General features: G+C 40.4%; 1 protein-coding gene across 1 annotated transcript in view; it reads right to left on the bottom strand.

Moving 5' to 3' along the window:
* The window catches only part of PTPRQ (protein tyrosine phosphatase receptor type Q), a gene marked incomplete at both ends in the record, with an annotated part of 124,650 nt that overhangs the window by 59,608 nt on the left and 48,255 nt on the right, over positions 1–16,787 (bottom strand). Inside the window, 4 exons of the mRNA XM_083365356.1 lie at positions 2,753–2,854; positions 11,144–11,326; positions 13,581–13,862; positions 15,139–15,246. Of these exons, the coding sequence (XP_083221482.1) occupies positions 2,753–2,854; positions 11,144–11,326; positions 13,581–13,862; positions 15,139–15,246 (675 nt within the window). The remainder of the gene's footprint in view (positions 1–2,752; positions 2,855–11,143; positions 11,327–13,580; positions 13,863–15,138; positions 15,247–16,787) is intronic.

The following is a 16,787-nucleotide window of genomic DNA, read 5'->3' as shown; positions in this document are numbered from 1 at the left end:
GATTAGTTTCCATCCGTTGCTTCTTGTCCTGCCTTCAGGCGCTTTGGAGAATAACTTCTCTCCCTCTTCTTTGTGGCAGCCCCTGAGATATTGGAACACTGCTATCATGTCACCCCTCACCCTTCTCTTTGTTAAACTACACATACCCAATTCCAGCAACCGTTCCTTAATATGTTTTAGCCTCCAGTCCCCTAATCATATTTGTTGCTCTTCTCTGTACTCTTTCTAGAGTCTCAACATCTTTTTACATCATAGTGACCAAAACTGGATGCAGTATTCCACGTGTGGCCTTACCAAGGCATTGTAAAGTGGTATTAATACTTCACATGATCTTGATTCTATCCCTCTGTTAATGCAGCCTAGTAGCACTATGTTGGCTTTTTTGGCAGCTGGCTCATATTTAACTGATTGTCCACTAGGACTCCAAGATCCCTCTCACAGTTACTACTATTGAGCAAGGTACCACCTATACTACACCTGTACATTTAGTTTTTCTTGCCTAAATGTAGAACCTTACTTTTTTCACCATTGAATTTCATTTTGTTAGATAGCACCCAGTGTTCAAGTCTGTCCAGATCCTCCTGTATCTTAAGCCTATCTTCTGGAGTATTGGCTATTCCTGCCAGCTTGGTGTCATCTGCAAATTTGATGAGTTCCCAATCTATCCACTCGTCCAAATCATTAATGAAGGTGTTGAAGAGCACTAGACCCAGAACAGAGCCCTGGGGCACCCCACTACACACTTCCCTCCATGTAGATGCAGTTCCATTGAGGACCACACGCTGAGTACTGCCAGTCAGCCAGCTACGAATCCATCTGGTGGTGATGCTATCTAACCCAAATGTTTCTATCTTATCAAGTAGTATGTTGTGATCTACTTTATCAAATGCCTTACTGAAGTCCAAGTAAATTACATCCACAGCATTCCTCTGGTCCACTAATTTTGTCACTTGCTCAAAGAATGCGATAAGATTTGTCTGGCATGATCTGTTTTTGACAAACCCATGTTGGCTTTTAGTAATGATTTTGTTTGCCTCTAGGTGTTCGCTGATTCGTTGTTTGATTATCTTTTCCAGAATCTTCCCAGGTATTGAGGTCAGGCTTATAGGTCTGTAGTTTTCTGGATCTATTTTTTCCCCTTTTTTGAAGATGGGAACTACATCAGCTCTTTTCCAATCCTCTGATAGTTCCCCAGTGCTCCAGCATCTTTGAAAAATATAGTTCAGTGGTTCTGAGATCACGTCTGCCAGTTCCTTGAGAATCTTGGGGTGTAATCCATCTGGTCCTGGTGATTTGAACTCATCTAGGCTGGACAGGTGCTCACTTACCATTTTCTTGCCTATCTTAACTTGTTTTTTATGGCACTGTTTTTGATAGGTTGGACTGTTTTTTCTCTTTGCGTAAATTAATCAGTGGAATGGCTTTCCTTCAGAAGTTGTGGATGCTCTATCACTGGAGGTTTTTAAAAAGAGGTTAGACAACCATTTGTCCAAAATAGTATAGGATCTCCTGCTTCAGCAAGGAGTTGAACTAGAAGATCTCCAATGTCCCTTCTAACTGTTATTCTGTTATTCAATATTTCTGCTATGCCTTTTTTTACCTCCTTTGAGATCCCGATGTCCACAGACAGCCCAGGATTATAAATTACCTCAATCAAGTCTAACCTTAAAACCTGGATTTATCCAAAACCAATGAACTGCATTAAAAAAATATGGAGAATCTGTTCTCACACATACTCATAAATGTTTATTTGCTTATTGAAATCTTGTGTGCATCATTTTACTTTTATGTGTCCTGTTATGAATCATATTCATTATATGAGTTATACAAGTGTTAATTTAAAAAATCATTGTGCACGTCTATAAAATACCTGCTGGGGCTTCAATTCCAGATTAAAAAAATCCCCCCAATTAGATTCAATTGACCAAAGTATTAAATTATGGAATATTTTAAATTTTATTAGCACTTTCATTACTAGGATTAGTAAAAAATATTATCAGGATTCATATTATTGAATATTCATTATATATATTATTATGAATAATAACAAATATAGCCTTTTGCATCAGATGCTCAAATGTTTTAGTGATAAATATTATCACTATTATCATTTTATTTATCACTATTATTTAGTGATATTTTCATGATAAATATAGGCATTTTATCATTCCATTCAAGTTTATTTTATCACATAAATTATCATCATATTCCTAAAGCAGGTCATATCACTTGAGTTATGCGTGAAATGAAAACAAGTTCTCAGCTATGAAGGAATTTGTGAAATATTTTGAATAACAGTCAGAACAGTATGTACTTCAAAGAAATTACATTCCAAACCTTTTAGTTTGGTTTGAGGGTTTTGTTGTTGTTGTTGCTGCTTGCGTTGCGCTGCCTCTTAAATTTTTATTACAAGTAGATCTTGTTACTTAGAAAGGGCTCATGCCTTATGAAAACTCTCCTTATAATAAAATGATGACTGTAAGCACCTTGTTCTCTATCTATTGAACTGTTGTATTTCAATTTTCTATTATTTTGAAGCAAAAAAAAAACCTATTCTATTTTTAAAAAATCTCACCCTGCTCCAAAAAACCATTAAGTGAAGTTCCCTTGTTCAAAAAAGTTCTCCACCCCTAAATACTAACAGCATTTTGAGCTTCCATTAAGCTTACAGGTATCCTTCTATAATGCACTTTCACTCCAGCATAACCAACTGATATGAAAACAACACAATAGTCAGTGATGTAGACCTTACCATCTTCATCAGTTATTATATCCAATGGTGCACTCTGAGGTCCTTCACCTTTTACAGTGCTTGAAGATACTTCAACTAGATATTTTGTATATTTTTTTAAGCCTAAATAAAGAATATACATGTTATGTATATATACTGACACTTATATGCCTACTTATGCTATTTTGATAATTTCATATGAATCAATGTAAAGAAAAGACTTGAATTATAAAAACATAATATAAAGACTTTAATTTATAGACACAGAAATCACATTATTTATCTATCTATCTATCTATCTATCTATCTATCTATCTATCTATCTATCTATCTATTTAGTTTTATATACCGCCCTAATCCCGAAGGACTCAGGGCAGTTTACAGGGCAAAGTTAAAAGACAAAGTAAGAATTAAAATAGAATTAAAATAAAATTAAATAACAATTAGTAGCCCAAAGTTTAAAAATTAAAAGTTTAAAAATTAAAACCCCTCAGTCCAGGCCAGATAAATCAAATAACCAAGTTTTTAGGTCCCGGCGAAATGAAAGAAGGTTGGGGGCGGTCCGGAGTTCCATAGGCAGATCGTTCCACAGGGCAGGTGCGCCTACCGAGAACGCCCTTCCCCTGGGGATCACCCGCCGGCACTCACTGACCAGCGGTACCCTAAGGAGGCCCTCCCTGTGGGAGCGCACAGGACGATGGGAAATTGATGCCGGCAGCAGGTGCTCCCTGAAATAATCTGGAACCATGCCATTTAGAGCTTTATAGGTCATCACCAGCACCTTGAATCTCACCCGGAAGGCAACCGGAAGCCAATGTAGCTCACGGAGGAGAGGTGTTATATGGGAGTATCGGGAGACTCCCATCACAACTCGTGCGGCCGCATTCTGCACCAGCTGAAGTCTCCGAGTGGTCCTCAAGGGCAGCCCCATGTAGAGAGCATTGCAGTAGTCTAACCGGGAGGTCACGAGCGCATGAGTGACTGTGCATAGGGCATCTTGGTCCAGATAGGGCCACAACTGGCACACCAGGCGGACCTGGACAAAAGCCCCCCTGGTCACGGCTCCTATATGATCTTCCAAAGTGAGCCGTGAGTCCAGGAGGATGCCAAAGTTGCGAGCCCTATCAATGGGGGGTATTGAGTTGAAGCCTGTTTCTCCCCATCCAAACCCGGACCGCCTCCAGGCAACGGGACATCACGTCAAGGGCATCACTGGGTTGGTTCGGGGTGGAAAGAAAAAGCTGGGTATCATCAGCATACTGATGATACCTCACCCCGAAACCACGAATGAGCTCGCCCAGCGGCTTCATGTAGATGTTGAACAAGAGGGGAGAGAGAACCAACCCCTGAGGAACTCCACAAACGAGAGACCTCAGGGCGGACCTCTGTCCTCCCGTCAACACCGACTGCGAGAGGCCCAGGAGGTAGGAGGAGAACCACTGTAAAACAGTGCCCCCCACTCCCAACCCCCTGAGACGCCGCAGTAGGATACCATGGTCAATAGTATCGAAAGCCGCTGAGAGATCTAACAGGACTAGGACAGAGGAGCAACCCCTGTCCCGAGCCCGCAAGAGATCATTCACCAGCACGACCAATGCCGTCTTCGTGCTGTACCCGGGCCTAAAGCCCGATTGGTACAGGTCTAGATAATCAGTTTCCTACAGGAACAAAGGAAGCTGATACGCTACCACGCTCTCAACAACCTTCGCTAGAAAGCGAAGGTTGGAGACCTGATGATAGTTGTTTAAAATAGCCAGGTCCAGGTCAGGTTTCTTGAGAAGGGGCCTCACCACCACCTCCTTCAAGGCGGCAGGGAAGATACCCTCTCTCAAAGAAGCAGTTATTACTGCCTGGAACCAGCCTCGTGTCTCCTTCCGAGCTGCATACACCAGTCAGGAGGGACATGGGTCCAATAAACATGTGGTGGAACTCAGTCTTTTCATGATCCTGTCCACATCATCCAGGGTCACAGGATTGAATTCATTCCAAATGACATTCTCAAGACCGCTCGATTCCTCCCCGTCAGTCTCCACCCAGTCAGAATCCAAACCGGCCCGAATCTGAGCGATCTTGTCCACAAGATAATGACTAAACTCCTCGGCCCGCCCCTGCAAGGGCTCCTCCCTCACCTCCTGATTAAGGAGGGAGCGGGTCACCCTAAACAGGGCGGCTGGGCAATTATCTGCGGATGCAATGATGGCAGCAAAGTAATTAGACTTTGCTGTCCTCATCGCCGCGAGGTAAAGCCTCGTAGTGGTTCTCAACCGCATCGGTCAGATTCAGACCGGCACATTGACACAAATGCTAACTGTATCTGAATGGAGACAAGAAACAATGGATGGAAACTAATCAAGGAGAGAAGCAACCTGTAATTAAGGAGAAACTTCCTAACAGTGAGAACAATTAACCAGTGGAAGAGGTTGCCTTCAGAGGTTGTGGGTGCTCCATTACTAGAAGCTTTTACGAAGACACTGGACAGATACTTGTCTGAAATTGTATAGGGTCTCCTGCTTCAGCAGGGGTTTGGACTAGAAGACCTTGAAGGTCCCTTCCAGCTCTATTCTGATTGGTTGTTTCTTAGGATGAGGTTTTGAAGTGGGTCCTGACATTAGACAGGATCTGCAGTAACAGTCAGCCTGGAAGGAAGAACCTTACCGGAGGACTTGGCAAATCATGTCAGACAACGGAATAGAGAGAGAGGAGTCTGCAATGGGGGGGAAGCCTCCCGCCGAGCAGACCCCTGCAATTACTCCAGCTCCAGTTCCTTAAGCTCCTTGGAAGAGGAAATGGCAGCAGAACGCCACCACAAGCTCAGGTGGTCAATGGGCATTGGGAAGAAGGAAGACTGGGAGAAGAAGGCCAGAAAGGTGACACTCACACAGGGCAGTCATCAGCCAGCCTGGAAGAAGGAGATGGAGAGGTCCCTCCATTTTAGCAAAGATGAGGAGGACTGCCTGATGCCCTCCAGCCGATTTTTGGAATAGGCAATCAGCATGATGAAGAGAGCACTCAACTCCATGAAGGTGGAGAAAGCCAAATCGTACTGGGGCACCATCTGCCTGGGGTCCACTGGGAGAACCAACAAAGGGGAAGCCAAGCCTGAGGTTCCGGATCCCTCCAAGGGGACCACTGAAACTGCTGCTGTCGCTGCTGCTGCAACCATGCTCCACAGAGCGGCAACTACAGACAGAGAGGGGAAATGACACAAGCGGATAAAGAGACACCGCTCCATCCAGAAGTTCCCACTGCTGGATGTGAAGTTCCATGGGGAGTCATGGCACCTGGGATTCTTCCTAACCCAGGTACTAAACTACATGGAGGAATACAGTCATGACATCCCAAGTGACCAAGCCAGGGTTCGCATTGTACAGGCAGCCTTGGATGGCATTGAAGCGGACTGGGTCATAGACCTCCATGATGCAGATGTCCCGGAGCTATTGAATTTCAACAAGTTCATGGCTTCCCTCAAATGCTGATTTGAAGACCCATCAGCTGACCAGAAGGCCCGGGAATGGATTAAAAACACTGAAACAGGGCAGATGACCCATGACGGAATACACCCAGGAATTCTGAGCCCTGGCCAGCAAGCTGAATTGACCTGAGGACATCCTACTTAGCCACTTCAAGGATGGATTGAATTACAACCTCTATGACACCTGCCTCCCTCGGGGAGATCCTTATCTGCTGCAAGAATGCTACATCCTAGCTGAGGAAGCTTAGATCAACCTGGCCAAAAGGCAATGCAGAGGAAGGAGATTGTAGGGGAAGTCACCATTGGAGCTGACCCTCAAACCAGCAAAGCAGTCATTGTCCACTAAGAGAACCACCAGATGCTTCAAATGTGGGAAAGAGGGGCACCACGCTGCCAAATGCCGCTCACACACCCCTACTGGAAAACCCAACCAGGCACTGGCTGGAAAACCTATAAAGACACTGGTGAAGCTGAAGGAGATGGCCATGAAAGGCATGAGGCTGTCAACTTTCCTGCCTCAGCTCCATAAGGAAAGGGAACTCCGGCTGACACCGGAGGAACGTCCCATTCATCTGACAACAACTCTGAGGATGAACCGCATTGTGCCCCTCACCAGGACAGTAAAACTGTTAGCCCCTGACATGCCCGAAGCCATAGAAGTCAAGGCATTAATTGATTCTGGTTGCATCCACTGCCTCATAAACCCAAAGTTAGTGGGGAATTTAGGAATTCTGGTGAGGAGGCTGAAGAAACTAATCTCATTTGGTCAATTAGATGGGACCATAGCAGGGGGGATGCAATGCTACCAGTTCAACTCACCCTGGGGGACCACATATAAACTATAACATTTGTGGTAACCCCTGGCATGGAATGTCCCATAATTCTGGGCATGGTATGGCTGACCAAATGGAACCCGCAGGTGGACTGGAGGACAGCAGAGCTTAGATTCCCAAAAAGGGAGTCACCCAAGGCACCCGCCCAGCCCCAACCAGGAGAAAACCCTGCTGAGAAAGCCGCAGTAGGGGGAGAAAAGGAACTACCCAAAATACCAGAGGAGTATAGAGATTTGGCTGAAGTATTTAGCGAGGAAAGGTCTGATGAATTGCCACCTCATCGGCCCACACACTGTGCAACAGAAATCAGACCGGGTGCAAAACTCCCCAAGCTTAGGTTGTACTCCATGAGCCTGCAAGAATTGGAGGAAATGCAGAAAATCATAGATAAAAATTTAAAAAGGAGTTTCATTCAGCTGGCAAAGCCAAAAACTGCCGCCCCTATACTGTTTCAAGAAAAAAAGGATGGGAATCTTTGCCTCTGCATTGATTATAGGGCTTTAAATGCAATAAGCGATATCAACCTATATCCTCTCCCCCTCATGAAGAACATGTTATCCCACCTTTCAAAGGAGAAAATTTTCACCAAACTGGACTTAAGGGAAGCTTACTACCAAATCAGAATAAAGGAAGGGGACAAATGGAAGACAGCATTCAATTGCCCTTTGGGGTTTTACCAATTTCAGGTTATACCTTTTGGCCTGCAAGGAGCTACTGCCGCATTCATGCAGCTGATTAATGATGTACTAAGGGAGCACCTGTACAAAGGGGTACTCGTTTACCTGGATGATATCCTTATATTCACTGAGACCATGGACGGTGGAATGCCAAGCCGCATTTGAGAGATAAAAAAAGCTGTTTTCCATAGAGCCAGTGCTAAGACATCCCGACAGCAATAGACCTTTTGTAATTCAGGCAGATGCCAGCAACGTAGCTGTAGGAACTGTAGTTTTGCAAGAAAACTGTGAGGGGACACTATAGCCTTGTACATACACATCAAGAAAAGTCACCAAAATAGAACAGAGGTGGGCAGTCTGGGAAAAGTGTGATGGGCTCTTCTCACTTGGCGGCACTTTTTGGAGGGGAACAAAATTCCTTACCAAATGTGGACCGGCCACAAAACCTTGAAGCACTAAAAACGCCCAGGAAACTAACCCCTAAGCAAGCACGATGGTCACAACACTTCCACCATTTCAATTTCACATTGAAACACCTGCCGGGGGGGGGACTTTCTGGCAGACGTGTTATCCAGAATGCCACAATATAACAGCACTTGGGCTAGTGTAACCAAGTCACTCATGCCGGGGGGAAAACTGGCACCATGAGTAACTACCCGAGCACAAGCCAACCTCCGAAAGTCTTTAGCGAGCCAAGCAGGAATCAAGTTTAGGAAAGTGCTGGAAACCAATGAATGGTTCCTAAGCCACAAAAACCTATGCACCATCACAGATGGACTACCAGAGACTAGCATTCAAGCAACTATGCCATGACTCAAAATCTGCAGGCCATTTTGGATTTGTGAAAACATCACACCTAGTTAAAAGGCAATTTTGGTGGCCATCAATAAAGAAGGACATTTGAAGCTATGTAGCTAGCTGCCCAATTTGTGCATCAGCAAAAAGATTACAAGGGAAGTCACCTGGGTTGCTGCAGATGGTGGCAACCTCCTCAGCACCTTGGAAGGAAATCTCCATGGACTTTTATAGTGGAACTACCAGAGAGCAGCGGAAACACAGTCATCTGGGTTGTAACAGACTTATTTTCCAAAGAAGTGCATTTTATTCCCTGCACAAAGATTCAAACTGCAAAAACACTTGCAAACCTGTTTGCTCAGCACATATATTGATTACATGTAACCTCCAATAGAGGGGTGCAATTCACGTCAGAGTTCTGGGAAGAATTTCTAAGTCTGTTAGAGACCACCTGAGGACTGTCATCTAGTCATCATCCACCAATGAATGGTGGGATTGAATGGTTGAACTCAGTACTAGAATAATATTTAAGATGCTTTATTAATTACCAGCAGAACAACTGGACCGACCTGCTTCCGTTCACCAAAGTTGCCTACAACAACGCCATTCATTGCAGCACAGGCTACACTCTGTTCCAAGTAGCTACGGGACAAAGCTTTAACCCAATGCCAGAACTTCCCTCTGCAGAACCTGCAATCCCTTCATTAAAGGAATGGATTGCACAATAAAAAAATACCTGGCCAGTCATCAGAAAAGCCTTAGATGAGGCTATGCAAGCATATAAAATGCAAGCAGATAAAAAGAGAGTTGAACCAAAACCTTTTACTGTGGGGGAAAAGGTCTACCTATTCACCAAATACCTAAAATCATTACAACCCTCCAAGAAACTGGGTCCCAAATACATAGGACCATTCTCCATTATTAGAATTATAAACCCGGTAACAGTAGAATTAGAACTCCCAAAATCCCTCAGGCAAATCCATCCAATTTTCCACTGCAGCCTTTTAAAACTTAAGCAGTAGTCACCATTAAGACCAGCTGTTGCTCCTCCTCCTCCTCCTCCTCCTATTATGGTAGAAGGAGAACAAAATTTTGAAACTTGAATAAAGAAATCCTAGATTCTAGGAGATACGATAGCTCCACTCAATACCTAGTAGGGTGGAAACACCTTCTATCCTTCCAGAATGAATGGGTCCACAAATGTCATATTAAAGCCCCTAAAATGCTTAAGAAATTTCACACTGAATACTCAAACAAACCAGACTAACCTATGTCTGTATTTGTCTCTTTTCCCCCCCACTGGTAGATCTCTTTTTTTAAGGGGGGCAGGATGTCAGAACCCATATTTCTAAGGGGCTCTTTCTAATACTGATTCTAAACTCCATTCTTTCTATTCCTCTGGGTTCTGTCATACTCCTGGAAGGGAGGGGGGAAACACTGTGGGTTGCTTCTTTGTTTTTCTCTATCGCTACAATGTAACTCTTTCGCTGTCTCTGCATACACACTCTTTGAACTATCCTCCCTTAATATCAGCTAGAAAGGAGGAAGGAAAGAATGCGCCTCCAGGCATTTGGCTTATCTCCTGTGCAGAAGGGAAGGTGCGAAGACAAACAAACACCGCTATAACCTTGAGACAGACCGGCGTTATCAGCATTTTCCACAATGAGCCTAACGTGTGGAGATTGGCCCATTCAAACTGACCGGATGAACTGTTGGGGTGGGGTTTGCTGGGGACTCCTTTAACCTATTGATCTGAGCGGGAAACCCTCAGATCCTGTCTATTATGCCTGCTATCAGCTTCTCCTAATAAATGTTCCTTTTGGAAGAAACTGTTTCCACAAGTTCTGCTTTCTTAGGATGAGGTTTTGAAGTGGGCCCTGACAATTTTAGAATAACTTAATATTTAAAATACTATTAATACTATTAATATTTAGATTAGGCACTAAAGTTTATATCTTTATCCCACAAGATAGTTTTATATTTATATAAACATATACAGAGATATATGGAAATTTTATAAAATTTAAATTAAATTAAGTTTTTTAAGAACAAATAGACTATAAAACATGAAAAAATATATTTATAATATTGCCCTGAGTTTTATTCTTTCATTTTTCAGAGATATTTGATATCTTCTATGGTATACTAACAAACAAAATAAAAATCCTATAATGCAAAGGACAGTTAAAGCATTTGACATATAGTATATATTTCATATATCAAATATATTAATACATGAAAAAATAACTCTCATTTTTACTACTCAATTCTTTTTTAAGTCACAACTATGACTAACTCGCTTAAGTGTTCAAAATGATCAGAAGTTGACATGAAATTCAGATTTCATGTCAAAATTTGGTTCGAGAGTCTTCTATTTAATATAGGAATTAAATTTGGCATTATAAAATATAGTACTGATTATATCAGTGCACGTTTGCTTAATTTTAGAGAAGAAAAACAATAGAAAATATTGCATATAATTACTTTGAATTATTCATGTACACGTTTAATGTCATGTGTATGATTATATTTGTTAATTTGATAATGAAAAATACATACATAGCATTTGATACAAACTCATCATAACACAGCTAGATTACTGTCATGTAAAATAATAAGGCAAAATAGTTATTACCTGTAATATTTAGGGACAGATATGTTGTGTTGATGACTCTTACTTCACTTCCATTAATCACTCTGAGATATATAGTGTATGTCTTTATAATGCCATTGGGGACAGATGGAGGAAAGTATGATAACTCTATTGCTGAAGAAGAAATGTTCCTGTAAGTTATATGTTGGGGTGGAAAGTCAGGTACTGAAATGAAAGAATTCAGAGAAAAATATTACATCCAAATTTTAAATAATTGTGTACTACAGGTGTACTACATACAAAATGTAGAAGATATAATGGTAACTGAAACTCAAATGTTATTTTGAGTTTTCGTCAAATGCTATTATATTACATAAGCCAATTAAATACAAAGCAACAATACATATTAACAATATATAGTCTGAACCTTGAGGGGCAGTGATCATGCAATATTGGAATTCAACATTATGCAAGCACAAGCAGATATGATATTGATGACATTACGGAAACCTGGTGCGATAAAACCTACAAATGGAACATACAGCTAGAGCAGGGGTCAGCAACCTGAAAAGAGCCACTGGGAACCGGTTCCATCACACATAAAAAAAAGTGGGAGCCGCGTGCATGCGTCCATGCATGCACATGCGCAAAAAAACGTTTTGCGCATGCGAAAAATGGTTTTTCTTACGCATACACGGATGCGCGCGGTTGCCATTTTTTAAAATGTGTGATGGAACCGGTTCCCGGTTGCACGTAGGCGACAGCCCGTTTGCAGAGCTACCCCCTTCGGCAGCCTGCAAACGTGCCGCGACAGCTTTCCCAAAGAGTGGCGCCGCTGCCCGTTCACGCGGAGGTGCGCGTGCGCCTCTCCAAAGGTTTGGGGAGGTGCGCACGCACCTCCGCTCGTTTGGAGAGGTGCGCGCGCACCTCTCGGAATGGGCAGCGGCACTGCTTGTTGGGAAAGCTGCCGCGGCCCGTTTGCAGAGCTGCCGCTTTCGACAGCCTGCAAACGTTGCGCGGCAGCTTTCCCAAAGAGCGGCGCTGCTGCCTGTTCGCGCGGAGGTGCACGCGCACCTCCGCCCATTCGGAGAGGTGCACGCACACCTCTCCAAATGGGCGGTGCCACTCTCCATTTGGAGAGGTGTGTGCGCACCACTGCCCGTTCAAAGAGGTGCTCCGGAGCCGCAGGTTGCCGACCTGTGAGCTAGAGGGATTTAAATTATTTAAAAGAAACAGACTAAAGGAGGTGGAGTTGCTCTCTCTATATTATTATTATTATTATTATTAAATGGATTAGCAAGCAATGAACCATCAAAGATTTGGTTTACCTTTAATAAATAAAAACAGAGGTACACTTTTCCTCAGTTCTTTAATTTTCTTTAATTTCAAATTCAGCTAATCTACATTCCATTGCATGTATTAAATCCTGATTTATTTATTTTACTGCTTTTAAAATAGTGACAAAAAGGAAAAAAGTGCAAACATAATTATCAGAAAAATACAAACTTTGTCAAAAGAAAGGAAAAAACATAGAAAATGCTTTTTAGCAAAAAATGGAAAAAAATCAAAAAAAGGAAAAAAAATGCTTGTACATAATCCTACACCCAATGGTGGGATTCAGCCGGCTCACACCAGTTCAGCAGAACCGGTACCTAATTTTTTGTTGCCCAGGCCCAGAACGGACTTCCAGAAATGGCATCAACACAGAGAACTTGTTTTTCACATATTTGAATCCCACCACTGCCTACTCTAGTTACTTACCCACCTCCCCCAGATAATATATGGGAACTACATATTTATTTTAATATACAGTCAGGAAGTTTTTATTTAGGAATTGCATTTCTCTGTTATGGCTGCTATTCTTTAACTTGCCTTGTCATTCATTTGGGCCTTTGGCTTCATGATTCAAAATATAAAACTAAACATGATAAAAATGGGATTATACATATATAAGGTATATAATTGGAAAACTTCTTAATAATATACCAAATTGTAAAACAAGTAAGAACACAAAATAGCGTGGATTGAACTTTTCTGATATTCTGATGTTTGATACTGATGCAATCAAAACATTAATTGAAAGGGACTCACCTCTGATCATCAAGCAAGATACTTTGCTATGGTCATCAGATATTTTGAGAAATGCTTCATGGCATCATGTCACATTCAAATATAGATATGTGTAATTTGTAACCTAATTATGTTTAAAGAGGTAAAGGTTTCCCTGCCAGTTGTGTCTGATTCTAGGGCATGGTGCTCATCTCCATTTCTTGGCCAAGGGAGCCAGCATTGTCCAAAGACATTTTCCATGGTCATGTGACCAGCATGCTATACTCCAAAAATGCATGAAACACTGTTACCTTCCCACCGAAGTGGTACCTATTAATCTAATTGCACTTGCATGCTTTCAAATATGCTTTTCAGTATATTTAAAATTGTATCCATAGGGACAAAAGAATATTCTAGTATTTCCACTTACCAGTTTCAGCTGTTCTTACAAATAATGGGTCAGATGACTGATTCCCATGACCAAGGTGAGTGAATGCTCTTACCGAAATGTTATACAAAGTGTATGGGTTCAACTCATTTAAAATAAGATGTGTTGTTGTAGCATTTTTAATTATTAAAATACTGCCATTATCACACATGATTTCATAATGAGTTATCATCCCATTAGGCATTTCAGGTGGTAACCACCTTAAGTTGACTTCTGAGGCAGTCACTTCTAATGCCTCAACATTCTGAGGTGGTGAACTGGGTTCTTTCATTCAGAAAACAGAAAAAAAGTGAATGAGTATTAGGGTGCATTCATTCATAACTATTTTAAAATACAGAATTTATCAATTTGTGTTCTTTGTATTTTTATAATATATAGACCAAGATTAGGTAACCTTTTGTGAATTAAAAGACATATTAGTTGCCCAATGAAACCTTTGGTTAACAAATTTGTCAGTGTATATTTGAGCAAATATAAAACAACTTTTGGACATGCAAATGTACAACCTTTAAACAACCTGGCCTCTAGACACGTGGAAGTACAGTATATCCAATCTCAGCATATGCTCATACATAAACATTTTTCTCAAACACACTAATATACATGCATATTTACATGCACACACAAGCGCACATACATATGCTCTTGTACAGTATATATCTGTGTCCTATACTCACATCACATTCTTTCCTACTTGTTTCATGCAAAATACTCTAGTTTCACCATTACCAGCAGCAAAATGCAATAATTTTTGAACTGTTGTGATAAGTGGAAATTGCAAGCCATAATTCAGAATTATTAAAAACAGCAGAAATTCCATTATTCTCATCCTCATTGTCAATTTCCTCTACTTACTTCATCACTACAAAGACCTTCATATCACTGATGCTGATGCCTACTCTAATACCACATTTGCCTTCAGTGGTAACTTTCTACCTGTTCTCTCACAGTTAAAACCAGGGCTTTTTTGTCATAGAACACTCAGAATGGAGTTCCAGCACCTTTTTTGGATAGAACCTTATAGGGTAGGCAAGGTGGTTTGTATGACATGTGTGAGTTCAGGCACCTTTCTCTTTTACAAAAAAAAGCACTGGATAAAACTGTGCTATTTAGTTGATTACTCCACCGCTACATTTATAAATTAAAGTTAAGAATTAAAATTCCCTAAGTTAACTAGCTCGTTCAGCCTGAAGCTAGTTAATATATTTTAATATGGTAATAATATTTAGTGCTGTCTCTTATCTTAGTGAGAGAAAAAGAATTTTGACTAAAGAACTTTAAGAAATTGCTTACAATGTTGTTTGCAAAACACCTTTTTTAAAATTGACATATGAAGCATTAATTAGTCATACTAAACAGCAAGAGAAGTTGGAATCTGCCCCTGCCCCCAAAATGACCAGATTTATATGTAAAAAACAGACATGGTTTACATGTCTATTTATTATTTGTATAAATGTATTGCTTAATGGGCATTCTAGATAAATCAATCATAATTCATCAAACTGAAATTATAAAATCAATATGAAAACAATGTACTTACCATCTTCAAGTGTTCTTATAAAAATATCATTGTCTTCAGAAAGTGCACTTTCTCCAACAGTTGTGGAAGCTGTTACCCTCATTTTATAATCTGTGTACTTTTTTAAGTCTAACACAAAGAAGAACAAAATCTATAAATGAAATTTACTGTACCTTCATTTGGGCACTTTTACACATTGTTTGTTTACTCTAAAAGATATTGGAGAAATTGCTTTCAAGATACTTCTTCTAGCAGGTTGCAAATATAAGGACTTTTGAACAAATATTAAATATTATATAAAAGTACTATATGGAGAAACATTTAGCATGTGATTGTGAACCATACAAATGCCTCTAAAATGCTTTCTTAATTTTATATTTTAGGCTTGATTTTAATTTTTAATGGTCCAAAATTAAAAAAAAAGCCCTCATATTGGCTAGTTCAGTATTTTGACATTTTCCTTTTTTTGGTTTTTTATCTTTCATATGTGTAAATTAGGTTTAGTGATGAGTTAATTAAAATGGATTATTGAACTTAAATTAATTTAAACTTAAATTAAAATATTCTACTCATGCTATTATATATTTATTTATAAGTGGCTTATTTCTCCTGCAACTAAGTTGTACTTTGTTTATTTTGATGTTAGGAACTTTGTCCTATTTAATATTACAAACTAGTGATATTCAGGATGTTCAGTGGTAGGGATCAAACATAAACTAATGATACTGTGAGCATTTTTATTTATCAAAGATTTTTACCTAGATTTGTATTGTCAGTATAACAATGTGACTAGTCCAAATATACGGTAAGCTGAAGTACATTAAATATTTTCCAGTTGGTAATATTGACATATGTAAAAAATCTTTATTTTAGCTTACACTCCAAATGTTTTTTGTATTTACTGGATTTCTCAACACATTTTTAAAAAGTTGATTATTGTCTTTATTTTGAATGTGTAATATTTTTATTAGGTTTACATAGCTACTAATCTCATATAAGTGACTCTGGGCAGCTAACACAATAAAAAACCCAATATAATAACAAGATGTAATAAATAAAATATATTTAAACGAATAAAAAAAGCATAATGACTAAAAAATGTCTGGTCCAGGAAAGGGCTCAATTGTTACCCGACAAAGATTTGGGCAAAAGCCCTCCTGGCCATGGCTATCACCTGCTTTTTGAATAAAAGCCATAAGGATCCACAAATTCTACTCTGGTTATGGCTGGGACAGTAGAATTACATCCAGAAAGATGGAAAGATGGAAAGATTACCCAATTACCAAATCCAGGATCCACTCTCTCTTGCTCAGATTGAACTGAAGCCTGTTCTTCTCAATCCAAGGACCCATAGCCTTAAACAGAACCTCCTCAGTATACAATGGCCATACTTGGGCCAAGATATATAATTATCATCAGCACCTTGATGGTACCTCTATTGCCATTGAATTATCGCACCCAGAAGTTTTGTATACTGTAGATGTTAAAAAGAATGGAAAGAGTAATGAGCCCTGAGAAAACCCATAACCCACAGGACAGGCTTGGAGCTGTTATCCTCTCCTGCCATCAATACTGACTGGAACTACTTTTGGAGGAATGAGGAGAATTATTTGCACCTATAGCTCCTTCTTTGTTGTATATTCTTATTTCATTGAAGATTCAGTGATGGG

This window comes from Vipera ursinii (assembly GCF_947247035.1).
Source record: "Vipera ursinii genome assembly, chromosome: 6".
In the NCBI taxonomy this organism is placed as follows: domain Eukaryota; kingdom Metazoa; phylum Chordata; class Lepidosauria; order Squamata; family Viperidae; genus Vipera; species Vipera ursinii.
This window is presented reverse-complemented; position numbering and strand designations above follow the sequence as displayed.